The sequence below is a fragment of the Siphateles boraxobius genome, unplaced genomic scaffold, assembly GCF_051911475.1.
Source record: "Siphateles boraxobius isolate OS27281-9 unplaced genomic scaffold, OSU_SipBor_1 17, whole genome shotgun sequence".
In the NCBI taxonomy this organism is placed as follows: Eukaryota; Metazoa; Chordata; class Actinopteri; order Cypriniformes; family Leuciscidae; genus Siphateles; species Siphateles boraxobius.
In genome coordinates this window covers 581,777-609,196 of record NW_027508777.1, presented here as the reverse complement: position 1 = coordinate 609,196, position 27,420 = coordinate 581,777, and the positions used below count along the sequence as shown (strand labels likewise).

Below are 27,420 nucleotides of genomic sequence, written 5' to 3'. Positions count from 1 at the left end.
ACGTGAGCTCCACTGAAAGGCTTCTTTGCTATTAGTTGTCGCTTGCGAAAATCGCTTCTCATTTGCATAAAGTTGAAAATGCTCAACTTTTTTCGCTTGTCTTTTGTCGCTTGACACGCCCACATTCTGTCGCCAACGGTCACTGTCGATCGTGTCGCCGGGTGTCGCCAGCGCTCCATAGAAATAAATGGGATCATGTCGCTGCGTGTCTCTGGCGGTGTGAACCTGGCCCTGTTCACATATCGCATCTTTTGCGCGCTCAAGTTCGTTATTTCAAATGTAGGCAACGCGGTATGCGCGCTCATAATGGAAGCGCGTTTTTTCCAAGCGCGTCCGCGCCGCGACTCAGATAGCACTCTTCTATTTGATGTGATATTTACATCTGGAAGACGTATTTTTAAGAGTGTTTGCTCATCTGCAATACGTCTATAGGACGTTTCCTGTCAGATGTAAAATAGATGTTTAGAAGATGTCTTCAAGATGTAATGATTTAGAATGCATGTTAAAATGACATCTTCTAAACGTCTATTTGACTTCTGACAGGAAACGTCCTATAGACGTATTGCAGATGAGCAAACACTCTTAAAAATACGTCTTCCAGATGTAAATATCACATCAAATAGAAGTGTGCTATCACGGAACGCGCTGGTTTTTTCCAAGCACGTCCGCGCCGCGTCGAGATGAAAACATCTCAACTTTCCAGAATGCTGCAAGCGTTTTCCTTGCTTTAACGGAGAGCGCAGCAGATGGTTGCTAAGCAACGACAGACGCCTCCGGAGCGCAACCGCCGTATAGCGCTTTGGAAAAAGGAGAACGCGGCACGCCTAGCGTTTTCTACGCGTTTTTAGGCGCTATATGTGAGCGCAGCCTAAATCTGCGATCAAAATGAAGGCTGATATCCCGCAGTGTTTTTAATATTGATCATATTATACGAGCAAGAATGCAATGTTCCCCGAATATCCACACGATTTCAAATGTGACATTGATTTTATACAACTGTAAAAAAAAACATTAACATTTAACAATGTAACATTAAGTGATGTACTACATTTAAAACGGCATTGTCGGGCTTATTGCTCTATTTGGCAAGGAAATATGTGGCTTTGAACGAATCGTGAGATTCAATGAATGAATGACTCAAAGACTCACTCATAAAGATAGCAAGTTACCACCTACTGGCGATTTTAATGTTTTTAACATTGCATATTTAATGAACATTGTTTTATTTAAAGCATTATTTTTTTTTTTAAAGGTACTATAAAGGTAAAAAATGACATGGAAAATTGATCAAAGGGGGCAAATACTGTCACTTAATGGAAAAGGTGCGAGTGCAGTCTAAGTGGAAGAGAAGTTCAGGGGGTACGGCACTCTAAAAAATTGGAGAAAAATTCACTCTAAAAAAGGGATATATATGTAGAACTGCACAAGAGCTACTGCTAAAGACTGCAATGTCAATCATTTCTCATAAGCTTAATTGAATGCCTAGAGAGAATAATTGACATTTTCTGTCTAAAGACTACATATAAAATAACTACCAAAAGTAAAGTAACTGTCAACTAAAACTATAAAAAAAAACAGAATGGCTCAAATGTGATTAAGACCAATAAGCATTTTCATGTGAAGATGAAGACTAAATCAAAAATGGCTGGCAAAATTAACACTGGCCTACACACGTGCGCGCTACAACGCTGTTGTGATGTATTAAAAATGACTGATAATTTAAGTAAAATATTTTATTTAATTCAAGTAGCCTACTTGTACATAATTATTTTCTAGGTTTTAAAATGTATTACAAATTTGACATTTTCCCCTCATACGTCTTTCGGAATGGGTACAAAGTTGGGATTGAATTTTATTTGAAATGGTATTAAAAAGGTCTTAAAAAGCCTTGAATTTAAGTTGAAGGATCCTGGGGGTACCCTGTATTAGGGCTGAACGATTATGGAAAATAATCTAATTGCGATTTTTTTTTTTAACCAATATTGCGATTGCGATTTAATATGCGATTACTTTAAGTTCTTTACCTTCTGTATTAGTCGACAAAGAAAAGCAATAAATCATTGTACAGTAGGGATGGGAATCTTTAGGCAGCTCATGATCCGATCTAATTTTTTTCTTATTAATCTTAATAACACTTAAAAAATACATACTTTAAATTATATATATATAATTTGAAATTAAATATATATTATAAACATTTAATTAAACCAATTACATGTTAAGAATTTTAAATGGGCTATAAACTAATATAGCTTCAAAATATAAAAGCTAGTAAATAAAGAGGAATAAAAAAAAACATTACAAGCAATAAACAAAGAGTGCTTTCAGTATTTAAAAGTAGGCTGTCTGAACGTTTTCCATTCAAGAGCTGGAGTGATTTTCCCCCTATACGATAAGCTGCCTTCACACTAATGCACATATCTCTTTTGAAATTGTAAATGTGGTTTGGTTTAAGATATAACTGACCGTGTTTACATTAATTTCACGTAAAAAGCATTTTGAGATGCAAGTACATTTAACCAATGAGTAGCTCACAGCCGCATGCACGAGCACTCTTCACAAAGCGCGCGTAAGTATTTTAAAATGAAAGCAGCTTTCTCAGTGATTTTTATATTTTTAATATATAAGCCAACTGCATTCCAATAGACATAAATAATGCCTTTGTGGAGCATTTGTAAGGAAAATTCCGGCGGCCAAGACCGCGCACAGCAAGAGTAACATCAAAGCGGCAAAACCTGTGCAATGAAGCCCGCGACTGTCCTTGTAATTCGCTTAAACCCCGAACTTTATGAAAGCTTATTTTTCGGAAGGTTCGAGCGGTGTCGTGTGTGTGTGTGTGTGTGTGTGTGTGTGTGTGTGTGTGTGTGTGTGTGTGTGTGTGTGTGTGTGTGTGTGTGTGTGTGTGTGTGTGTGTGTGTGTGTGTGTGTGTGTGTGTGTGTGTGTGTGTGTGTGTGTGTGTGTGTGTGTGTGTGTGTGTGTGTGTGTGTGTGTGTGTGTGTGTGTGTGTGTGTGTGTGTGTGAGAGTGAGAGAGAGAGGGAGATTAGAAGCAAGCAGAATACGGTTGTTTCTAAAGCACACGCATCTGTGTTTAAAAACTATGCTCAGACTCGATTCTGAAATTCTCTGAATCGATCCAGAATTGTTGGAGAGAGAATAAATAGACCCAGACAAGACCTATGCGTAGCGTGCCAAGTTGATGCTTGATCTGCAGACTGCTTTTCTCTCGCGTGTCACGTGACCAGTGTAATCGCAGCTTTTGCGGTTACAAAATCGCATTTCATCATATCGCGATATTATCGCAAATACAATAAATCGTTCAGCCCTACCCTGTATTAATTAGAATCAGTTGTTAAATGAAAGCGAGAGGTCACCCAAAAATAATTTGTAATCACATTTACTCTCATTCATGTCCTTCTAAAACTGAAAAAAAGGACTTTACTTCTTCTGTGGAACAAAAAATAGTAGACAATTTGAAGAATGTTAGATATTTTTTCCAAAATATCTTCTTTTGTTACAAAGAAGAAAGCCATTCATTTAGGTTTAAACAAAATGAGACAGAGTAAATGATGTCTGAATTTCTTTTTTGGATTAACTATCCCTTGAAGTAGTTACTCCTACATTTTGTAATGCTGATTGTTTATGATTTCAACAGGAAGTCTTTACAGAAATGGAGGAGAAGTACGGAGAGGTCGAGGAGATGAATGTTTGTGATAACCTTGGTGATCATTTGGTTGGAAATGTTTATGTGAAGGTAGACTTGAAATTGTTTATTAATGTTTTGTGACATTTGCTTGATTAAAAGACCACTTTATAGAATATTAAATTTCAGTATTTCAAACAATGGAACTCTAACTACCTGCGTTCAAATTAGACTAGGAAAGGTTTAACCTTTTGTTTTGTTTTATTGTCTTGACAGTTTCGACGGGAAGAGGATGCTGAAAAGGCTGTATTGGACTTGAATAATCGCTGGTTTAATGGCCAGCCGATACATTCAGAACTTTCCCCAGTTACAGACTTCAGAGAAGCCTGCTGCAGACAATATGAAATGGGGTCAGTGTCTAACAAAACATTTTAATATAATATGTCACATATTAATGACTGATTAAATATTTTTAAGACTGGGAGGGGAGGGGGATAAATTATTGATAAATTGAATCATTTATAAATAAAGTATTCGAGTGAAATAGAATTTTCACAAAAGGTCAATTTAAACTTTTTCCAAATAATATATTTTAAAATATACACACATTCATTTTTAATCATGTACCCAATTTGGGTCATTGGATATCATATTAATTTTGGTTGGTTTAACATACCTATCATAAAATAGTTAAGTATTTAGTGCAGGGTTTGTACGGGTGCTTGAAATCCTTGAAAATGCTTGAATTTTGATGTTGTGTTTTCAAGATTTGAAAAGTGCTTAAATTTTGGATAAAATGCTTGAAAATGCTTGACATTGTAACTGCATTCCTTTCACAACAAATACCTATCTGACTGAATAGTTTGTTTATTAAATGGAGAAATAAAATGTAGCCCTTCAGATACAGAACGATTTGCGCTACGCTGGCCAGAGCAAAAGTTGAACTATTTTTAACTTTGACCGTAAAGCATGAGCTCGCCAATGCTGCGCTCCGCTTTGGTCGACGCAGCAACAAAACGTCCTTGCACAGCGCAAGCCATTGAAATAAATGGCTTCCATAGCACAGCGCATTCTGCGTCCTGTCTGAAAGGGCCATTAGTGACTGAGAGTACTTGGTGTGATAATGTTATGTTAGTATTGCATGTCCGTTATGGCACGTTTATTTGTGGAATATGCAGTGAACATAGCCAAAGTTACAGCACAGTAACTCTAACGTTAACTACTGTTGTAAACTTCTTCCTTCTTCCGTGTAGAAAGTCTCAGAAGCGAAAACCAGGAGACTTAAGCCCCGTTCACACTACAAGCGACTTTGTCGCTGCATGTCGCCAGTGGCTGGCGATGAGGTCGCTAGTGGGCGTTCCCACTACTGGTTGTCTTTATGAATGACATCCAATGATGTGGAGAAGGATCATGCGCGCTCCACTCCTATTGGTTGTCGCTCCCGAAAGTCGCTCTTCATTTGCATAAAGTTAAACAGATCTCAACTTTGTCGCATCGCCAGACACGCCCCATCCGGTCGCCAACGGTCGCTGTCGCGCGTGTCGCCGGAAGGCGACCGCTCACCATTGAAATGAATGGTATCGCGTCGCTTGGTCGCGTGTAGTGTGAACGGGGCTTTATTTAAGCAGGATTCTTTATTTGCTGTAGTCTGCTTCGTACCCAAGTCAAGTCAAGTCTAACTAAGGGAACTTTACATTGTAGTTTATATACATTTCAAGGGGGAGGGATTACATATAGGTGGAGACTTCTCTGAAACAAAGCAAATGTAAATAAGGTATACAGATTTGGAACCTGCTCAGCATGAGACACGAGAACAGGAAAGGCATAGACTTCTCGTACTGAGATGAGAATTCCAAGAAAAACGATCTCAGTAATAAAATAGCAGGGGTTCAAACTTGCTCAGCATGAGTTTCACCCGGTGAGACACAAGAACAGGAAAGGCCTAGCCTTTTCGTACTGAGATGGGACAGTCAGGAATATGATGCTGGGAACCTCTACCGTTTGCAGAGATTTCCTGGTGTCCTCATTTATAAACTATCTCAATATAAAATACTATTGTATTGGAAATCTAAATTAAACATTTAAATAAAATTTGTAATCCTACATTTCCCCCTTTGAGAGTTCTAAATAACTCTCACAAAATACAAATTTAAACACTTAAACAAACATGCAATTTTAGGGTCCGTGACGTCCCTACGGGTAATAATCTTCAGTCATCTGGTGTAATTTTGCTGAAAGATCAAGAATGTCCTGTTGGACCACCATGCTTGTGCACAAGTGAGTCCTGGAATGTAGTCATCTTCGGATGTGACATGCACACTTTGACATGCACCGGACTTTGTGCGATCTTCATGATGTGTAGTAGTAGGACAATCTTGATCATGTTGATGGATGACTGAAGGTTTCGTATGTGAGTCTCTCCGTTGTTTTTTTTCTTTTTCTTTCGTGATAGTTAGTTCGGCAGTGGGTCTAGTCGTTTTCTTGAGGTTTTCTTGTGGCTTCATACGCAGATGACGAGGTCAGTGCGTATGGGTCCTGGACAGCCATCATCAAGTGGTATCTGCACAGAGTAAGAAAGAAAACAAAAGACAGGAGAGCAGTATTTGTTCAAACACTAGGATTGTTGTGAACTTTTTCTGAGTCTGCTATTTTTGTTCCATCTTTCCCTATTTCTTAATTCCTTTGACACCTAAGGAACTGTGAGGTAAGGATGGACTAGGATAGGGTCTATGAGGGAAGTCTTCACCCCAGGGTTAACCACCGAAGCCTGTTGCATTCGGTTTTTCCCTGGGCTCCTCACTGGTTCAGTGTCCTAACCTATCCCTGTAGGTGGGGGAACACTTTACAGTGTGACATTAGTCCAGGTTTTTTTCTTCCCTGACACAATCCTGCAGCTGCTGTAATCAACATCACTTAATGTGGTCCATGCCACTCTAATTGCTTGTTTCTGAATTACTTTCAATTACTTGAGCTGAACCGTCAACAAACAACTCAAATCCTGAATTCTCTATGGGAGTTTATTTTACTTCCTTCGAAGGTGTGTATGTAAGCGTAACGCAATCATGAGTCATTTCTCCTTCATCCCCTAACACAAATTCAGTCATTGCAGACATCATACATGAGGATGGGTTTGTGACAGGTGCACGTTGTCATTCATCAATGTGCACACTGCATGAAGGCATTTTACATTTACAGTCTGACCTAACACCATTACTGATGAAGGGCCTGTGCTGTAGCATAACATTTAAGGCTGTGAGTCTACTTAACTTGTGTCCCCCAAAGGAAGGCTGAGACTGTCACTTTCCTTTTGTTCTATTAAACAAAAATAAGTCTTTCATCTTTGTTGTAAGTTACTGGGGAAATTAGGCACTCACAGCCCAAATGGTTAACACATCAACCAGCTACCCCAGTTTAATGATGAGGGGAGGGGCTGCTTCAGAGTAGTAGGCAGACTGAGTAGGAGCTGAGTAACATTGTTAACTTGTTTAAAGTTCTTTTTGTTTTTCCTACACTCTTTTCCCCAATGTCCATGTTTACCGCAGTTATAACAACTGCTGCCCTCTCTCTTAGGACATTTGCGTTTCTGTTGATTCTCTGTGTTGACCTTAAAGGATGCTGCTGCAATTTTTACTCTTGCCTTGACATCAGAGTCTCTTTCCCAAGTAGCTAACCTGTCCAAGTTGTTATGCAGGGTTCTACTGGACCATGTTAATTCTAAGTAAGGCAATGCATTTCTATGTTCTAACAACGGACCATCAAACCACTGTCACCTAGCACCTTCTCTGAAGTGTCAGCTATCCCGCTGTGTACTCACAAACAGTTTCACCCTTCTTCTGTAAACAACTAGTGATCTTTGACCAGTCCATGTTTGGTCCAACAATGTTCTTTAATGCTTTCAGAACTCCCTCTCTCAGTTCATCTTTTCTGGCATGATGTAGTTCAGAAGTAACAGCAGACTCAAAACTGTTGAATTCAGATTCAGTTAGAATTTGTGACATCTGCTGTGTGACTTCTCCCAACGACATGTCGTAAAGACGCATTTTACTGATCAATGCCCTTCTAAATTCAGAAAAATCTGTGCGTACTGAAGGTAAGCTTTGGGATAGTCTTTCTATGTCTCTAGGTCCGAGTGCTTTGGCAACAGTTTGGATTTGGACAACAGAAGAGTGGGGAGGAACGCTTTCAGTTACCTCAATTCCCTGAGATCTTCTTGCGACACATACCTTTACTGAATCTACAGGCTTATCAGTTACTGATGGGATGTCTTCATCTGTTTCAAAGAATGTTTGTAAGTCAGGATAAGTTTCATCTGACTGTTGGTCTTCTGAGTCACATTTGGTTGAGGCCTTGTTATGGCCCACCTTAGTGTGCAATTGTTTGTTCTGTTCTTTTAATTTAGCTATACACCTAGATTGTTCTTGTGCAATGGATAAGCTAAATTCCATGTGTTTGAAAATAATACCTTTTATGTTTCTCTTCCTGATACATGCACCCAACACCTTCTTGCATTCTTCAATAGACCATACTTTTTCTGGGTGAATACCAAATTTCTTTCTCAAATCCAATCTGACTGACTCAGTCATTATGGAGTCCATCTGCTCCCCTAACAATGACCTGAACTCACTGTCTGTCCATAAAGGAGTAGCGAAACCAATTTTTTCTGTTGTGGGGATTAGTCTAGCATTCCTTCTAAACATTGTTGTGAGTTTTCTTTGTTGCCAACACAAACAGACACTAAAACTTCTCTGATCCGCAGAGGGTACACTCGTTAACACAGATTACTGTTGTTAATGCTAACCTTCTCTGCCTAAAGCAAATGATACACAAATTACTAGCAATTTATGCTAAAATCTTCCCTGCCTGAAAAAAAAACTTTTGCCACTTCCCTGGCAAAGCGGAGGATAAAACAATATTAACATGTACGTTAATCTTCCCTGCCTGAAAACAGAGGGTACAATATATTAGCACTTGATGCTAATCTTCCCTAACTTTATAGAGGTTAAAACACTTCCCTGGCAAAGCAGAGGGTAAACAGTATTAACATGTACGTTAATCTTCCCTGCCTGAAAAACAGAGGATACATTTCATCTCTAAAAGCAACTTTAGTGGATAACTTTAGTTAACCGAACCCTACAGCTGTCTGTTAACTTTTCTCTGGCGGCGCAGAGGAATAGATTTTTGTTTTTTTTACTGGTTTTTCAACGGTTCTTTGAATGGAGTGAAACTCACCAAATTTTTGTTGTATAGAAAGATTCCGCCTGGAAATCTTGGTTCAGCTTGAAGTTTTCAATCTGGAGGAAGCAAATCGTTCGTTGTATGGAAACATTCCGTCTGGAAACTCAGTCAGAGATCTTTGTTGAGCTTGGTTCTGGAACTCAGTCAGCTTTGTTGAGATATTTGTTGAGATTCAGTTCTGGAACTCAGTTAGCTTTGTTGAGATCTTTGAGCTTTGAAAAGTTCATTCTTTGTTGAGTTTCAGTTTCTCCATCCGGGTCACGGCACCATCTGTTGTTAACTTCTTCCTTCAGTGTAGAAAAACTCAGAAGCGAAAACCAGGAGACTTAAGCAGGATTCTTTATTTGCTGTAGTCTGCTTGGTCCAAAATCTTAGTCAAGTCAAGTCTAACCAAGTCTAAGTAAGGGAACTTTACATTGTAGTTTAAATACATTTCAAGGGGGAGGGATTAAATTGTGATGAAAAAAGCATGTAAATGAGCTGAGACATGAGAACAGAACGGTGCAGGACTTCTCGCACTGAAATAAGAACTCCAAGACAAACGGTCTCAGTAATAAAATAGCAGGTGTTCAAACTTGCTCAGCATGACTCTTCACCCGGTAAAACAATGCGAACAGGAAAAGCCTTCTCGTATTGAGACGGGACAGTCAGGAATATCCCGCTGGGAACCCCTACCGTTTGTAGAGATTTCCTGGTCTCATCATTTATAAACCTTCTCAATATAAAATACTATTGTATTGGAAATCTAAATTAAACATTTAAATAAAATTTGTAATCCTACACTACCCACAAATTAAAACCTGCAAACGTTAGCCCAGTGCATAACAACAATCATTGATTGCTGAACAGAAATCGTATCAGATGGAGTGTCATACAAGTAGCCTACTGTAAGGTTATACAATATGCAATATTTACACTGCTCTATTCGAATAGATAAATGTACCCAAATGTCTTGGCAATGAAATAATAATAAAAATCTTTAAATTAAAGCAGCACAATGTAGTTTTTCAACCTTCATAATATATTTTCAAGACCCTTGAGATGGTACATCGACTTACAATAGGTTGAATGACACGTCTGCCATAGCCTGACAGTGTCTGTATCGCTTTTACTGGCACTATGTAACTTCGGGTTTCGGGTAGTAACCCGAGCACAAAAAGAACTACAAAATTTGACTGCTTTACGGCATACGTCACTTCCCCCACATCCTCAGATTCTGACGTGAGAGCCCAACTAGCGTTTCATTGCCGTCTGAATGTTGTTGTCATGGCCGAAACCGCAACTAAAAGGAAGAAGGCAAAGGTTTTGTCAGAGGAGACTAAAAAAAGAAAAAGGGAGAGTGACAAAATAAAAGGCTAGACGAGGATCAATATTGGTCCAGCGTTCACTCGCTGGCATGAGCTAAAGGAGGAGGAGGGGTGCCTGACCGATGCTGACCTGGTTTTATGCTGTTGGACTAGTAAATGTATTGCTTGCATACTATCTCTATTGTTTCGAATTTGTTGTCTGCCTGGCTGTTACGCAATCTATCTGGTCTTCCATTTATCTTCATGATAGTCATGTTTGTTTATTTATTTTTTTGGTGAATGTGTCTTGCCTCAGGCTTATAAAGCAAATCGATTTTTCAAATTTGCAGATTCATCTATGGTAGCTTGGTATTATAATATTGACGATATATGGCTATTACCTACCACACAAACATTGAATTGAATTAGCATATCCATTATGTAAAACAGTAGCCAATAGGCTACTATAATGACGCTGGCTTGTAAACGTGAGCTACGCGATCTTTTGACGTTTGAAAAAAAAATAAAATCCATGAAATTATATTCATATGACATGCTGAAATATATGCCAATTTAGCTGGGATAAAGACATTTCACACGCAGTCTGTCCAAGACGTGAGAACTTAAGACGGTATTGGCTTGTCAACAAATGCACGTGTATCCTCTGCTGTAACCACAACAGATTTTACGACTGTAGTAGAAGACAATACTGTTTCCCAACTGTGCTGCTTTTAAAAAACATAGTGCTGCTTTAATATAGGCTATTTATCAGGCAGGTGCCTGTGCACTGTCAGAGTCTTCTGGGTTAAAATGGAATTACAGTTGTTGCACTATCTCAGATTTTGTTCAAACCTTTTCTACAGGTCCTTCTCAAAAAATTAGCATATTGTGATAAAGTTCATTATTTTCCATAATGTAATGATAAAAATTAAACTTTGATATATTTTAGATTCATTGCACACCAACTGAAATATTTCAGGTCTTTTATTGTTTTAATACTGAGGATTTTGGCATACAGCTCATGAAAACCCCAAATTCCTATCTCAAAAAATTAGCATTTCATGAAATGGGTCTCTAAACGAGCTATTAACCTAATCATCTGAATCAACTAATTAACTCTAAACACCTGCAAAAGATTCCTGAGGCTTTTAAAAACTCCCAGCCTGTTTCATTACTCAAAACCGCAATCATGGGTAAGACTGCCGACCTGACTGCTGTCCAGAAGGCCATCATTGACACCCTCAAGCAAGAGGGTAAGACACAGAAAGAAATTCCTGAACAAATAGGCTGTTCCCAGAGTGCTGTATCAAGGCACCTCAGTGGGAAGTCTGTGGGAAGAAAAAAGTGTGGCAAAAAACGCTGCACAACGAGAAGAGGTGACCGGACCCTGAGGAAGATTGTGGAGAAGGACCAATTCCAGACCTTGGGGGACCTGCGGAAGCAGTGGACTGAGTCTGGAGTAGAAACATCCAGAGCCACCGTGCACAGGCGTGTGCAGGAAATGGGCTACAGGTGCCGCATTCCCCAGGTCAAGCCACTTTTGAACCAGAAACAGCGGCAGAGCCCTGACCTGGGTTACAGAGAAGCAGCACTGGACTGTTGCTCAGTGGTCCAAAGTACTTTTTTCGGATGAAAGCAAATTTTGCATGTCATTCGGAAATCAAGGTGCCAGAGTCTGGAGGAAGACTGGGGAGAAGGAAATGCCAAAATGCCTTAAGTCCAGTGTCAAGTATCCACAGTCAGTGATGGTCTGTGGTGCCATGTCAGCTGCTGGTGTTGGTCCACTGTGTTTTATCAAGGGCAGGGTCAATGCAGCTAGCTATCAGGAGATTTTGGAGCACTTCATGCTTCCATCTGCTGAAAAGCTTTATGGAGATGAAGATTTCATTTTTCAGCACGACCTGGCACCTGCTCACAGTGCCAAAACCACTGGTAAATGGTTTACTGACCATGGTATTACTGTGCTCAATTGGCCTGCCAACTCTCCTGACCTGAACCCCATAGAGAATCTTTGGGATATTGTGAAGAGAAAGTTGAGGGACGCAAGACCCAACACTCTGGATGAGCTTAAGGCCGCTATCGAAGCATCCTGGGCCTCCATAACAGCTCAGCAGTGCCACAGGCTGATTGCCTCCATGCCACGCCGCATTGAAGCAATCATTTCTGCCAAAGGATTCCCGACCAAGTATTGAGTGCATAATTGAACATTATTATTTGAAGGTTGACTTTATTTGTATTAAAACACTTCTTTTATTGGTCGGATGAAATATGCTAATTTTTTGAGATAGGAATTTTGGGTTTGCATGAGCTGTATACCAAAATCATCACTATTAAAACAATAAAAGTGCTGAAATATTTCAGTTGGTGTGCAATGAATCTAAAATATATGAAAGTTTAATTTTTATCATTACATTATGGAAAATAATGAACTTTATCACAATATGCTAATTTTTTGAGAAGGACCTGTATATCAAGAATGTGTCTTCATACTTTCAGCTCTTGAAATTACTTCAGTTTTACAGCCTGAAAATCACATTATCTGTGAAGCATATTTGGACATTAATATAATGAAAAGTATTATTCATAGGCATTATCTACTTAGAAACAGAATTTTGTCTGTTTATAGCATTATCTCTTTTAGTGTGATTAAAAACACAAAAAAATAATGTTGACAATGTAATTTACGCTGGTGTAAGGTGCTGGAAAAAGCTATAAAATGGACCTTGGAAGTTTTTGAAAAGTGCTTGAATTTGACCTTGGAAAAGGTGTACTAACCCTGAAGTCAGGGTTCGTACAATGTGCTTAAAGTGCTTGAAGTACTTGAATTTGACTTTTTGAAATTTAATTCCAGGAAACCCCTTGAAAACCGGTCTAATCTGACAGCGCTGGTCAATGGATTGACCTCTATGAAGTGAAACATCAGATACCATATGTTTAATTTGACAAAAAAAATAAAATGAAATAAATAAAAATAATAATAAAGATATTGTTTGATTAGTGCTGATTGAAGGCCTATGAAATCCAAAAAAGTAGTGCTTGAAAAGTCCTTGAAAGTCCTGGAATTTCATTTGACAGAGTCTGTACGAACCCTGGTAAGTGTTTAGCTGCTTACATTTTAGCTCGCACTCTATCACTTTTAAAACTGAAGCATTGCCTTTAATTTATGTTTGGCTTCTGTAAACGGTAAAAATCTATGCCTTAATGATTGGTCATCTCAATCATTTTGAGACTGATGACAACAAGTGGAGTATGCATAATGGAGTGCAAGAGAGCAGCATTAAAAATATCAAAGAATGGGGGGGTCGGGACAATTTAGTTATATATATATATATATATATATATGTCCACCTCATGATTGTCGTGGTCCTGTTTATATCCTCTTACTTTGTGCCCAAGTGGATACCTTAGTGATGTAACTAATACTCGTGTTGACATGAATTCCATGAGATAAATAAACTTGGTTTTATGCTCTAATTGCGATGTTTTGTGCTGTATCTCTTCTCACTACAGGGAGTGCACCAGAGGTGGTTTCTGTAATTTCATGCACTTGAAACCCATTTCTCGAGAACTCAGGAGAGATCTTTATGGACGTCGTAGGAAAAGGTACTAAAAACTTTCTTTATCAAAGGCAAGACTTGTCCCTTTAATTGGAGTTGTCAATTTTGTTGTAACAAAAATTAATTTCTTTCCATTAGACCTAGTTCTCAGTCAGGGTCTCGGGAAAAACGTTCTCGTTCAAGAGATCGTAGCCGTGGAGGTCGTGAACGGGAAAGGAGGAGATCAAGAGATCGTGAACGTTCTGGAAGATTTTGAGCCATGACACAGTTTTGATACATTTGTTTTATTGCTTGGTGATTTATTCCAATCAATGACCAGCATTTGTTTGAAACATCAGATGTCATCTTGTCACGTGCTTGAAGCCCTTTTGTTTGTCCCTTTGTGTTTCTTTTTTCTTTTTTGTACAATTGTACAAGTGTACAATTAAAACACTTCTCAATAAAAGTGCATTTTTATTAATTGTCCCAGTCTAAAGTTTATATGTTTTGGATTATTAAAAGCTTATTTATCTTTAATCAGTTCTGCAGGCCTTCAGTGAAGTGCTGTGGGTGTGAAGGGAAGTGTCACACTGAAGTTCATTATTCATTGGTTATGTGTTTTTCCATAAATGCAGTGATATCAGTTTTCGAGACAATAGCACAAGTCCAGGAATTATGTTTGCCTTTGTAGTACTATTGCAATCTTCCAGCGGTACAGAATCATGAGGGTATTGGGGGGAAAAAGTTCTCTTTGTATTATCTCAAAAATCATAAAACCTGCTGCCATGATTCTGGTTCATGGTGATTGTAGCTAGTATGCATATCATTTGAGCGAAAAGACACGTCACAAGTTGTGTCTATTTATCATTCTCATGTGAGAGAAATTTGTCTTAAAATGTAAGATGACTTGCATTTTAGGTATTTTTCAAAGTTGTAGGCCAAATCTTTCTCTCAAGTTGTTTATATAATATGTTGGACATGTCCCAACTTCTGATAGGAGAGCAAACGAAAGACGCCCTCCTTCCAGCCAATCATATTGAGCGCCAACACATGGCCAATTCCTAAAAAAGTGGTCAACCCCCGTTCATATTGACGTGACACCGGTACATCTATATAGCTGTTAAAGTGGACGGTCGGCGCGCCTATCAGCAAGGTAAATGTGTATTTCAGTCGTTAAATAGTTGTTGTAGACTTGTGCAATATCCTATCAGTGATATATTTGTTACAAAGAGATAATTACATTTTATGTATTTGTGGATATGTTTTAATGTATATCAAAATTCAGTTTAAATATTTAAATTATAAACTATGAATGGTTGCCTCCTTCTCGCACAAATATGTATTAAAAGGATTTTTTTCTTTAAGTCATAGTGTTTTGTGGGAAGAGAGTATAAGCAAGAAAGTCTGCCTGTATGGGGTCTGAACTGAAAATGTTTAGGTCTTAGAGCACATGGACCCACTTTAAACTTCCCCATTCTTTTAATTGTCTTACTCGTCACTAGTGCGTCCTAGACCTGGTTGCCAGGTTTGTGTAACAAAAACAGTCCACCGATTTACAAGAATAGATTTGGGAATCGTTAATATGCATTCAGGTTTGATATCATTAATAGGCCCTTATAATGTAAGTAGCACAAAAAACATTTGAAACTTTTAAGAATCATCAGTTGAATTTTTGAAAAAAGAGCCTCACAATGTCATCAAGATTTTTATTAACATAGTATAATACAATACATTATTTGTATTAGTCTTTGTTTACACAATACTTGCATACAGGGCAGGCGCGGATTATATAGGCTGCAAAACACTGCTGCTATTTGCTTTATGTGTAGGTCTATTATTTCTGCTGACACACTATGTGAATATTGTAATCATGAGCGCGACTCATCCATTAAATCTTGGTATCCAGCACATCGGTTTAGACTGACAGAAGATTGGCTTTTGCTTGAACAGGAAAAAAGGGAAAAAATAACTTCATTGAAATAATCGAAATAGGGGAAAACTACACATTTGGCAACCCTGGTCCTGTAGTGTCATGTTCTGCCATACTCCTGCAGTAGAATTTTGATCAAGCATAATGAAAGATTACATAATTCTGATGTTTGATCATTTCTATGTTAACATTTTTGAGAGAAAAAAAGTATAAACACACACACACACGCACACACACACACACACAGGATAAAAGAATATTGTTAATCATGTCATAAGTCCACATATTAAGTACTGGGTAGATTAGATGGTAAACAATCAGTTCTCCTAATCAACGTGTGGATACAGGAGAAATGGGCTGGAATAAAGATCTGAGCGGCTTTGACAAGGGTCAAATTGTTATGGCAAGGCGACTAGGTCAGAGTATGTCTGAAACAGCAAGGCTTGTGGGTTGCTCCTGGTCTGTAGTGGTGAGAATTTACCTAGAGTAGTCCGAGGAGAGACAAACCACAAACACCGACGGTCACGACACAGTGCACATTATGTCCTGTATTCTTTTACAACATGTGGATAGCCGTGTACATGTGTGCCATTTACCAGGAGAAGTGATGGCACTTTGGGACAACGCCAAGGCAGTGGAGGGAGTGTGATGCTCTTGGCAATCCTATGGGAAAACCTGCCATTCATGTGGACATAAATTTGATATGTCCCACCTACCTAACATCTTTGCAGATCAGGTACACCCCTTCATGACAATGGTGTTCCATGGTGTAAGTGGCCTCTTTTAACAGGATAATGCACCTGCCACACTGCACACATTGTTCAAGAATGGTTTGAGGAACATGATGAACAGTTCAAGGTGTTGCCCATGGCCACCAAATTCCCCAGATCTCAATCCAATTGAGCATCTGTGGGATGTGCTGGACCAACAAGTTCGATCCACGACGGCTCAACCTCGCGACTAACTGAACTTGAAGGATGTGCTGCTAACATCTTGATGCAAGGTACTACAGGACACCTTCAGGGGTCTTGTAGAGTCCATGTTTTGGCAGGTCGGCCCTGTTTTTGCTGCATGTAGAGGACCAACAGCATACCAGGCATTATATCTATATGTATTCTTTGTGTTTCTACCTAATTCTATATTCTTATATATATATATAGAAACTGCTTTGATTGTCTTGGGGATTGGAGTGTATCAACATGCACTGTATCCCTTAAAGGCTTGAATTGTCATGGCTTCTCATGTCACCGTGGTGATGTGTTGCTTGATAAAGTGATATAGGCCCTGTTTACACCTGCTATTAAGATGCGTTTTGGTTGATCGGATCACAATTGATCAAAGCTAAATACAGGTGTAAGCGGGGTCTAAAACGCTTTGAGCTTGTTTTGGCACTTACCACGTTCAGCATGGTCTTGCGGCTATCAGAGCTGAAACAAAAGCTGCTGCTCTCAGTTTGTTTTTCCATCGTCTTTGGTCTCCGTCTCCTTGAATTTAGGCAATAATCCAAAAGCCAATGGATAAATCTTATTTGATCTACAAAAATACATCATCACTGCATCACTCTGTTGCCTTCTTGTTAATTCTGTGGATTATATACTTTATCATTGTGGGCTTTGATGTTTTGGTGATATTTGCTTTTGGAATGAGTACAAAGCCAGCAGCCTGGAAGTGTGCCAGTTCCGAAGTCTTTGGACATTTGACTAAATACATAGGTGATAATGGAGGAACTGCTGCTACTTTTGATTAAGATTAAATTAAAATATCTCCATTATGTATCTTGTATATAATCACATTCATTATAATCATGTTCTTTCATGTCTTAATCTACAGTTCAATATGTAAAATCCATTGTGAACAAATTATCCTGGGTTAAACGTGAAAACTCTTTACAGGGAACTGTAGAGAAATCATGCCTTTAGGCCCAACCAACCAAGAGAAAGACACCCCTGCCTGCCCTTTTGCTGGCAAGAAGACCACTGGCAGGAATAGCGTAGAAAACAAGTTGGTTTCGGATGATGTAGACAGACCCCTGCAGCCTAATAGAGAAACTGGGGCCGCTGACCCAAAATGGATTCGTCCTAACCTGCCAAGTAGATGTACCTGGAAGCTGGGAATGTCTCATGAAAAGTCCCCTCACACATACTTTCCCAGGTGATGATCACCCACTTTCAGAATCTAACCTAAAATTACAAGATTTCTCATTTAAATCAGGTGACAGGGAAATGACACATACTAAAAAAGCAGAGCTTACTAAAGAAAACAAAAAGGAATATCTCCTTATTAGGAAACTTATCTGCAAAATTGTGTTACATAAATGTGTCCACTGTATTGGACTTAGCAATATTCAATAGGCAATTTATTTGTTATAGAGAGAGAGAGAGAGAGAGAGAGAGAGAGAGAGAGAGAGAGAGAGAGAAAATTATATCTTTATAATTCTGTATAGATATTTCAAGTAATATTTTTTAGGTTTTAGAACAGTGTCCACACACTAAAGCAAATGCATTCTCGTGCTTGTGTTCATAAATACATGATTTGTTTTTATTTTTACCTGTTATTTTTTTTATTTAGTGACAGTCTCATCCTGTATATTTTAACCAGATGTCAGAGAGCTCACATCAGAAATTTGACAGCATAATCCTTTAAGATTTTTAGACACTGTCACAAAATGACCTTAATGTGAGTTTATTTTTCTGCAAGTGACCTTGAGTGTTATTTTTGTTTGTTTGTTTTTTTCACCATTGGAGGACAAAAGCTGAAGGCATTCTGCCCAACATCCTGGACAGGATTGGAGACACACCATTGGTCCGCATAAACAAGATCTCTAAGACTTTTGGACTAAAGTGTGAACTTTGTAAGTGATTCATTCATATTTTTACTTTTGAAATTGTAAATCAAATAAATTCAAAATCAATACCATTAATCATAGAAGGAGTATTACAAATGAGAAACTTCAAAAACTTGGTATCCTTGAAAGACAAAATATTTGAAAGACAAGGGAGTATAGACATACACTTGTGTCCATTGAAGTAGTTTTCCCTGCTATGTGGATTTATTGTTACATAAAACAGTCATTAAGTTATGTTTGTCTGCAGTGGCCAAGTGTGAGTTCTTTAATGCTGGTGGTAGTGTGAAGGACCGCATCAGTCTGCGTATGGTGGAGGATGCAGAAAGGGACGGCATTCTCAAACCTGGAGACACCATTATAGAGCCCACTTCTGGAAATACAGGTAATCCCACAGGGCATTTTATTATTTACAGCAGATTGATGTTCTGTTTTGTCAAACACATTTTTGATACTTAATCTTACCTTTTTTTTTTACATTCCTATTGAATTGCTCATTGTTACAGTACAGTATGTTCTTTTTAAAATCTTCAACAATATATGAGTATTGGCTTTCCTGTAGCTCAAACAGTAGAGTGTTGGCACTTGCAACGGCAAGGTCATGAGTTCTAGTCCAAGGGAAAGCAAGAACTGATAAGAAAGTAAATGTGTACCTTGAAATGAAAAAGAAAAGAAATGCTTTGGATAAAAGCGTCTGCCAAAAAAATGTGAATATTAGGATTTTTATTTTGCTTTAGTGTTTGATGGTGTCCATTGTAGTGGACATGAAAAAAAAATCGAATAAAAACAAAAATAATTGGGAAAAAATTAAAATTTGCTTAGTAAAAAAATTAAAATCAGGTCTGAAGGTCTAACAAATTTGTGCGTTCTATACAGGTATTGGTCTTGCACTGGCTGCAGCAGTGAAGGGTTATCGCTGCATAATTGTTATGCCTGAGAAAATGAGCATGGAAAAGGTAAGATTTATACCAATTAGTTTTCTTAGCCCACCAAGAACATTTTATGAAGTTAAACAAGAGTCTCATCATAGGTTGACGTGTTAAGAGCTTTGGGTGCTGAGATAGTCCGAACTCCCACCAGTGCGCGGTTTGACTCCCCAGAGTCCCATGTCGGTGTGGCTTGGCGCTTGAAGAATGAGATTCCTGACTCACACATCCTGGATCAGTACCGCAATCCCAGCAACCCCCTGGCTCATTATGACACCACTGCTGAGGAGATTCTGGAGCAGTGTGATGGTAGTAATCGTGTATTTTCTCTCTCTCTGTCTTTGTTCTGCTTTTGATCTTCACAACATAACTCTTGTCTGTTGTCAATTGAATTGATTTGGAATTGAATCGACAAAAAAAAGTATGTCTGTGTGTGTGTGTTTGTTCTAGTTGGTCCAGTGGCAATCATGTTTGGACGGGGTGTGGTACTCCTTGGTCTGCTCCATCGCGTTCGGGGGGTAGTCGGGATTGGTAGTTAAAAGACAAGTTCGGTATTTTACACTTAAAGCCCTGTTTTAAGATAGTTTCTGATGAAATAGAACGGTTAAGATTGAAATTTGGACAAATGCTGCTGTCCCGAGAATTTTCGGTTTCTGTTTTAGCCCCCCCCCTCCTACACAATGGTTTCATAGTGGCACTGGAACAATCATTCATACAACGCATTAAACTTTAGTTTACAAAGACGTGAAACTCACCGAGTGGTCTGGGGTGTTCACTGATATGCTCACACAAAAATCGCTGCAAAAGACTCTTTCCAACAGGTTTTCTCGTAGTTTTTGTTCAACTCCATTGACTTACGTCAGGACAAAACCTACGATAAAACCTGTTGGAAAGCATCTTTTGCAGCGATTTTTGTGTGAGCATATCAGTGAACAACCCACCCCACTCTTTCATTCAATCTTGAACATTCTATTTCATCAGAAACGATCTTAAAACAGGGCTTTAAGTGTAAAATACCAAACTTGTCCTTTAATTAATATTGCTCAGTATTTAAATGTAAAATTACACTGAAACAAGGACACCTTAAATTTAATGTAACCGACATTTGTTCATCTTTGGAACATAAATGAAGATGAATTTTAATGAAATCTGATAGTTTTTTATCCCTACATCGAAAGTCCATTCACCCAAAACTCTGATGGTTCAAAACTTTAATAAACAGATCGTAAAATAAATCCACATGAATCGAACGGTTTAATCCAAGTCTTCTGAAGTGACACAATCGCTTGATCAACAGATAGAGCACTCAAATTTGATAAACTGAAGCTCAACCGTACTTGCTTGACTCTTATCTTCAGAGGACTTGGACTGAACCACTCAATTCATATGGATTTATTTTACAATCTCTTTATGAATGTTTTGAACCATATTTTGGGTGAATGACTATCCAATGTAGGGGCAAATATCTCTCAGATTTCATTAAAAAATACTTTCATTTGTGCTTCTAGGATGAATGAAAGGGTTCTGAGGTGAACTATCCCATTAACTCTCTACTCACCTTACCTCTGTCAACAGGCAAAGTAGATATGCTGGTGGCAGGAGCTGGCACAGGTGGCACCATTACTGGCGTTGCTCGCAAATTGAAGGAGATATGCCCAAATGTTAAGGTAGACACTGATTGTCCCTGAGACCTGATGCACAGCAATTCTTTGAAGTTCACCTGTTTTGTAACAAAAAAAAAACAGAGTAGTATTTTATTTTAAAATGCCAAGAAGCCAGAAAGAGAATAACTGGAAGAGTATGCCACGTCATAGGAATACCATTGAGTCTGCATAATAAATTATATAAATTGCAGCTTTAAAAGTCACTAAGGCATAAAGTAACAAGACAACACCGAATATGAGTCTTCACATTTCTGAAGTCCATCTTTGTTTTGCTAGATTGTTGCAGTGGACCCAGAGGGCTCGATCCTCGCTGAGCCTGAAGAGCTGAACCGGACAGATAAAACCCAGTATGAAGTGGAGGGCATCGGATATGACTTTATACCCACTGTTCTGGACAGATCTGTGAGTGACTGTACATAGGTATTAGATTATGTAGACTAAATTAGATTAAAATCAAAGTCTGAAGTCCTTTAAAAATTGTATTTGTCCATGATAGGGCTCTTCAATTGGTATCCTACCCAATCTTGACCATCAGTCATTTTTATGCAGCCCTCCAATTTATTTTAGTTGTATTTCTGCACTGCCACATACATTAAACCATCCTTTACAAATACAAAATACATACAAAACCTAATGCTGTAATAAACAGTGAGTGCATCATGATCCATATTTGGACCGTAGTGAGCATGTTTAACCTCTGGCCATTGTTTAGTTACAATAATTTCCCAAACATCCAGACATGAATCTGCCCTGTTGTAGGTGCAAATATTCAATCACGTCTTATCGGATGTGTTTATGTTTAACTTGGACAGAGACATAGAGATATGGCATTGCAGTTGAAAGTGGAACTGCAAGAAAAAATGAAACCAATGATGAAAGCTGATACAGTTGTATTAGCAAATATGATACAGTAGGCTTTATGGGGATAAAAAACTTTTAAAAAATGCTTATTTGATTAGTTTATTTTTCCTATTCAAATGTTTATTAACACATATTATAAGTTATCACATACCATATCAGGCACATTATCACATACTTGCAGTAACAGTGCTAAAATCAAATATTACACAAATAGTCCATTCATTGGTTCCATTTGTTGCTATTTTGTCATTTTACCAGTAGATGGCAGTAGAAGTATAGGGTTGGTTTACAGTGTCCTATTGGTGGGAACCAGTCATGTAAACATTATGCAGGACTTTGAAACCCCTGTGTGTGTTTATTTCAGTTGGTTGACAAATGGTACAAATCCAAAGACGATGAATCGTTTGCCATGGCCCGAATGCTTGTAAGAGATGAAGGGCTGTTATGTGGTAAGAACATGATCTTTTATTAAATTTCACCTTCATATAAATAATATCTGTGAACTTTTCAACATGTTAAATGTTTATGAGAATATTTAAGTAGGTATATGCTGCATTGCTTATCAGTCTCTGTTGTCAGGTGGTAGTTCAGGCACTGCCATGGCAGCTGCAGTAAAGTTTGCCAAAGAGCTGAAGGAGGGTCAGCGCTGTGTCGTGATTCTGCCAGACTCGATTAGAAATTACATGTAAGGAGAGGTCTTACTGAATAAAAGTATTCAGTTTCAGTTTGTTTTTCCAGGGAACACAAACCGATAAATTTTACCTTAAATGCGCTTTAAGTCTGCCAAATGCATAAATGTGTGCGTGCATGTATAAAATAAACTGTGTAAATATACTCTAAAGGTCCAAGTTCTTGAGTGATAAGTGGATGTTCCAGAAGGGCTTTCTGAGGGTGGAGGACATCATGGTGAATAAACCCTGGTGAGGAGAGGATAATTTTGTCAATTTAAGATTTAGTCAGCAAAGCTCAAGTGGAGTGTATAGGTGTCGTGAGACTATTTGTCATACTTTTTATTTGGTGAATATTCATTAAGGTACTCACTTAAATTTCTCTATAGGAATATAAGTTGGTCTTTTAAAATATATTGAAAATTTCCATCATCATTGCCACATAAAAAAGAAATACATATTGACCTTTTTAGACAATGTCATAATAACAAAACATGATCAGGACATCACAATATATGGGGTCCGTTTTATCAATGCATTTGATTTATTTTAGTAAAACGATTATTAAAAACACAAAACAATTAACGTAGCAGCAAAATATGTACAATTTATTATACAAAAATATCAAACCATTTTTGAATAGTGTAACATTTCCAAACCTTTAAGTTAAAATCTATCTCAGTTATGACCCATAACTGAGGTTTTATTTTGATGATATTGAAACATTTAGTTTAGAGAACACATTCATCTATTTATCTATAATGTTATTTAAAAAGGTTTTGAATTAGGAGTTTGAAACCACAGAAAACACATTTCACTCCACACTTTTTAGTTATTGAGATATTGTGGATATGATAACTTCTCTTAGTGTAATCTATGGCCATTTTTCCCTAATTTAAATATGTACTTAATTTATGAACATTTATATGAAGTCTAGGTATTTAGAACCTGAGCAGCGTCTCATTTGATTTTGATCCTGTGTTCATTCTTCATTTATCTTCATCTGTCATTCAATTTCTTCCAGGTGGTGGAATTTGAAATTGCAAAGTCTAAACCTCTGTGCTCCCCTTACTGTGCTGCCCACAGTCACATGCCAAAAAACTATCAAAATTTTGAAAGAAAAGGGCTTTGACCAGGCACCTGTCGTAGATGAAGCCGGGTGAGTAAAAATTAACATTTTCATATTACATTCAAAATAAAATGGTGACGACCTCACTGTCATTTTCATCAGTACCTATTGTATTAAAACATTTGTCAATGTAAATGAAGCTGATTGAAAGTGTTTTACACTATTAGACTACATTTGAATGAGGACTGAAATACAGTTGTGTTTGGCTTCCTCTCTGCAGGTTGATTCTGGGTATGGTGACCCTGGGAAACATGCTTGCTTCTGTGCTTGCAGGAAAGGTGAAGCCCTCTGATCCTGTCAGCAAAGTGCTCTACAAACAGTTCAAGCAGGTGAGTCTAGTGCAGGACTTTTAGAAAGGATAGTTTTTGCTCACTCAATCCATCTGATATTACTTTACCATTTTGCCTGTTTTAGATTCGTCTAACTGACAACATGGGAAGGCTGTCTCGGATCTTGGAAACTGATCACTTTGCCCTGGTGGTCCATGAGCAGATTCAGTGTAAGTGTTTATTGTCAGGTTTATTGCCATGGCCAGACATATTGAGTAATAATTCTTCACTGACTGAATAATGTGCTCTCATTTTTTGACAAAACCACATTGCATGCAGTATAACCCAGATGTCTGATTTACACTGCTTAAACTTTTAACTTTACATTAGTCTTGTCGGGATTTGCTGACAGAACCCAAACAAAGAACAGCCAGGGAAACTCAAAAAGATCTTTGACAAATAAAAGGTAATACTAAAAACTGGGCAAAAATAAATCCAAACAACAGTGAACAAAAAAGAAACACAACAGGGAACATTTTAGACTAGACTAGATCAGACGACGGCAACCAGAAGCACAATATGGATACAAAACGAACCAGCACATGACAGAAAACATAAGGGAAAAAAATAAGTAAGGTAACGAGGGAGGGTAACGAGGGAGAGCAGGTGGGGCAATTAAACCAATAACCAGGTAATATAAAGGGCACGGACAACGAAGCACATGGCACATAGAAACATACAAAACAAGAGAACACAAGATTGCCTGGCTAATGAAAACATAAACCATGTGCTCGACAAAAACACACGAGACAAGAGTGCACAGTGAGTGAATGAACACCAAACCCATGTGCATACAATAAGAGACCAAACATGGAGCATGAACGTCCAAACCTGGACACTGAACTGAAACCGATCTAGATTGAAGTGCCGGGATCCAAACACCATATTTTGCACTTACAATAGAAACAAGCGGACGAAAGAGTGTACGTTACTCGAAACCTCATACTCACACAAAGACAAAGACGATAGGAGCCTCAGAGCTCTGTCACCAAACCAAGAATAAATAAAAAAAATGTAGTGACAGAACCCTGACACTCCTTAGAGGTCATATCATATATTCCGTAATTATTTATCCCAGAGGTCCACTTATAATGGCTTAGCGTGGTGAATAGTCGGCCTCTATAATCCAGAGTTTATGTGAAAGTGTGGTGATGATGAAGGTCACAATGATATGATGATGATAATAATATTTACATAAACATACAATAACCCATCTGTATAAATTCAAAGAAATAAAAGATTTGATATTCATGTAACAACCTAAACTCAACAGTCTAGCACATTCTTAATTAGTTGCTACATAGGCGTATTACAGCCTGCTAAAAGCTGTCCCTGAGTACTGCATTTAACTGGAGCCTGTACCAAGACAATACTAATTTAAATTAAATTCGTATCCTATATTCCTCAACATTGTTGCTTTAAATGACTGCTGATTAAATTTGATAAATGTTAAGCTTGCATCAGACAAGACTGCTTAATCTTGCTTGGAACAAAACCAACTAATATTTAAATCTCTTAAAGTTGACATGAAATGAAAATTCAACCAATCAATTTTGTAAATGCATGTTATAGATCTTATTTTAAATTATTCATCTGTATCTGTTTCATAAAAAAAGTAAAACTTTGTAAGGTTTAATCATAATGACATAACTCAATTTTCCAGTGTAAATGACAGACGCTACTTCCATTTAATTTTCGACTTTATAAACATTAATTTTCTTGAATAACATCTGCTTTTTAAACCATGCATTACATTGTGACAATCAGACAATCACATTGTGACATTCATTAAACAATCTTTTCTGAAATGAGTTTGTACAAACTGCAAAGGTCTAAATGAAATGATTAGGAACCTTGTAAAAAAAAAAATTCATCCACTCTTAGTGACAGATGCAACACAGAGCAGGAATAGCACAAGCTTTGGTTAATATTAATATTCATTTCTCTTTTTCTATATTACATGTGACTGGGCGGGCAAAGTCTCCAGCACCAAATAGGTGTTCCTTCTGCTGTTTAGGAGCTTAGTTTTAATATATCCTGCACAAAAATATAATTATGTTCTGAAGGTTACAGTATGTAACCACTGTACAATGAACTGTTTAATATATGATTCCTCCAGTTGTGATCCCTTTAAAGGTTGTTTTTTTTCATGCAAAAATGCTTTTGTCTTTTTGCTTTGACCTAGAATTGTGAATGCAGCCAAAGGCATTTTTTAAACCTTGAGGTCTTATCCTTCTGATCCCATATAGCCTTAGCACTGAGAGGATGGTGAGAAGTTTTTTTGAATTGCTTCTCTGTTGTTGGTTGTTGTTTTTTGTCTCAGACCTGACGGATGGATCCTCCACTCTAAAGCAAATGGTGTTTGGAGTGGTGACAGCCATTGATCTCCTCAACTTCGTGACTGCTCGCGAGAAAAGAGAGAGATCTATGTCTGAATCAACAGATGAATACTGAAGGCATTTGAGAACTTCCTGCCTCAATCTGAATGCGATTTACTACAAAGAATCATACTTTAAAGCTAATGATGTCATATAGCTATAACATCTAAACTTGGGCATTACGGTTGGGTGCCACTGCTTTTTACAATTGTTTCTAGTTTTCATAGCCAATAATTATGTACAAGTTTATAAATGTATTTAAACAAATTTACAGTGATGTTTAAAGGCATCAGAACAGGGTATAAAATGTTTTTTTGCCAATGGTTGGTAAATTGACTAAATTTACTTTCCATAAATAGTTTGTACTGACCATGGCTGTGTATTTTGCATTGTTGTTATTCAATTAATTTGTTTAAATTACTATGACAATGGAATTGTTTTGCTTTGTTTTCCTTGCTGACAAAAAGTCATTGTCTCACTGTGTCCTTTGACTTTTGTCATGTTGCAGTTACTAATAAAAGTATTGGCCAACTGGATAGTTTTATTTTTGTCCACAAAATCCAGTTTTTCTTTGCATTTGCTGCTTGCTTGCTTGGCATCAGATTTGTCCACTGTCTTGGCTCAAAGGGTTGAACCAAATTGTTCAGGGTTTTGGTGTAGTTAAAAAAAAAATTCAGCATAATTGTTGTATTTTGTTTTTCCATTTGCTTTCATTACTCTAGCCTTCTTACTGTATTTATAAAAAAGTTTGGATCCTGGTATTGTCAAGATAAACCAGACTCACAGACAGATTAGCGAACACAACCAGTACTATATTGCACAGATGAAATAATAGGAAAATGCAGGTGAGTAAATGGCAGATAAACAATTAAGAGAGTGATAGCTACTGGATAACGACTTGGTTACGACTGTAACCTTGGTTCCCTGAAGAGGGAACGAGACACTGCGTTGATCGATGCTGTGGGAATGCTTTGCGTGATACGCCTGGAATATG

At 37.9% G+C, this 27,420-nt stretch overlaps 2 protein-coding genes across 7 annotated transcripts in view; both read left to right on the top strand.

Moving 5' to 3' along the window:
* Window positions 1-14,180, top strand: part of LOC143740209 (splicing factor U2AF 35 kDa subunit-like) — a 71,972-nt gene extending 57,792 nt beyond the window's left edge. For all 6 annotated transcript variants that reach the window (XM_077232276.1, XM_077232271.1, XM_077232272.1 and 3 more), the window contains 4 exons: window positions 3,655-3,753; window positions 3,919-4,052; window positions 13,674-13,766; window positions 13,859-14,180. In XM_077232276.1, coding sequence (XP_077088391.1) covers window positions 3,655-3,753; window positions 3,919-4,052; window positions 13,674-13,766; window positions 13,859-13,976 — 444 coding nt within the window. In that variant the 3' untranslated portion in view covers window positions 13,977-14,180. The remainder of the gene's footprint in view (window positions 1-3,654; window positions 3,754-3,918; window positions 4,053-13,673; window positions 13,767-13,858) is intronic.
* Window positions 14,181-14,702: 522 nt separating this feature from the next.
* Window positions 14,703-26,962, top strand: cbsa (cystathionine beta-synthase a). Its single transcript, XM_077232246.1, has 15 exons — window positions 14,703-14,852; window positions 17,522-17,780; window positions 18,374-18,480; window positions 18,722-18,856; window positions 19,348-19,427; window positions 19,502-19,706; window positions 20,973-21,064; window positions 21,338-21,463; window positions 22,287-22,371; window positions 22,502-22,607; window positions 22,765-22,842; window positions 23,615-23,749; window positions 23,940-24,048; window positions 24,134-24,218; window positions 26,372-26,962. Exons 2-15 carry the CDS (start codon window positions 17,539-17,541, stop codon window positions 26,500-26,502), a joined length of 1,716 nt encoding a protein of 571 aa, XP_077088361.1. The 5' UTR covers window positions 14,703-14,852; window positions 17,522-17,538; the 3' UTR covers window positions 26,503-26,962.
* Window positions 26,963-27,420: the final 458 nt, after the last annotated feature.

What these genes read in the sequence shown, in the direction of transcription:
- cbsa (XM_077232246.1), top strand. Translation starts at nt 17,539, where the DNA reads ATGCCTTTAGGCCCAACCAACCAAGAGAAAGACACCCCTGCCTGCCCT. An exon ending in AGATGAAGGGCTGTTATGTG is followed by an intron (nt 22,372 to 22,501) that starts GTAAGAACATGA and finishes CTCTGTTGTCAG; the next exon opens with GTGGTAGTTCAGGCACTGCC. An exon ending in CCTGTCGTAGATGAAGCCGG is followed by an intron (nt 23,750 to 23,939) that starts GTGAGTAAAAAT and finishes TCCTCTCTGCAG; the next exon opens with GTTGATTCTGGGTATGGTGA.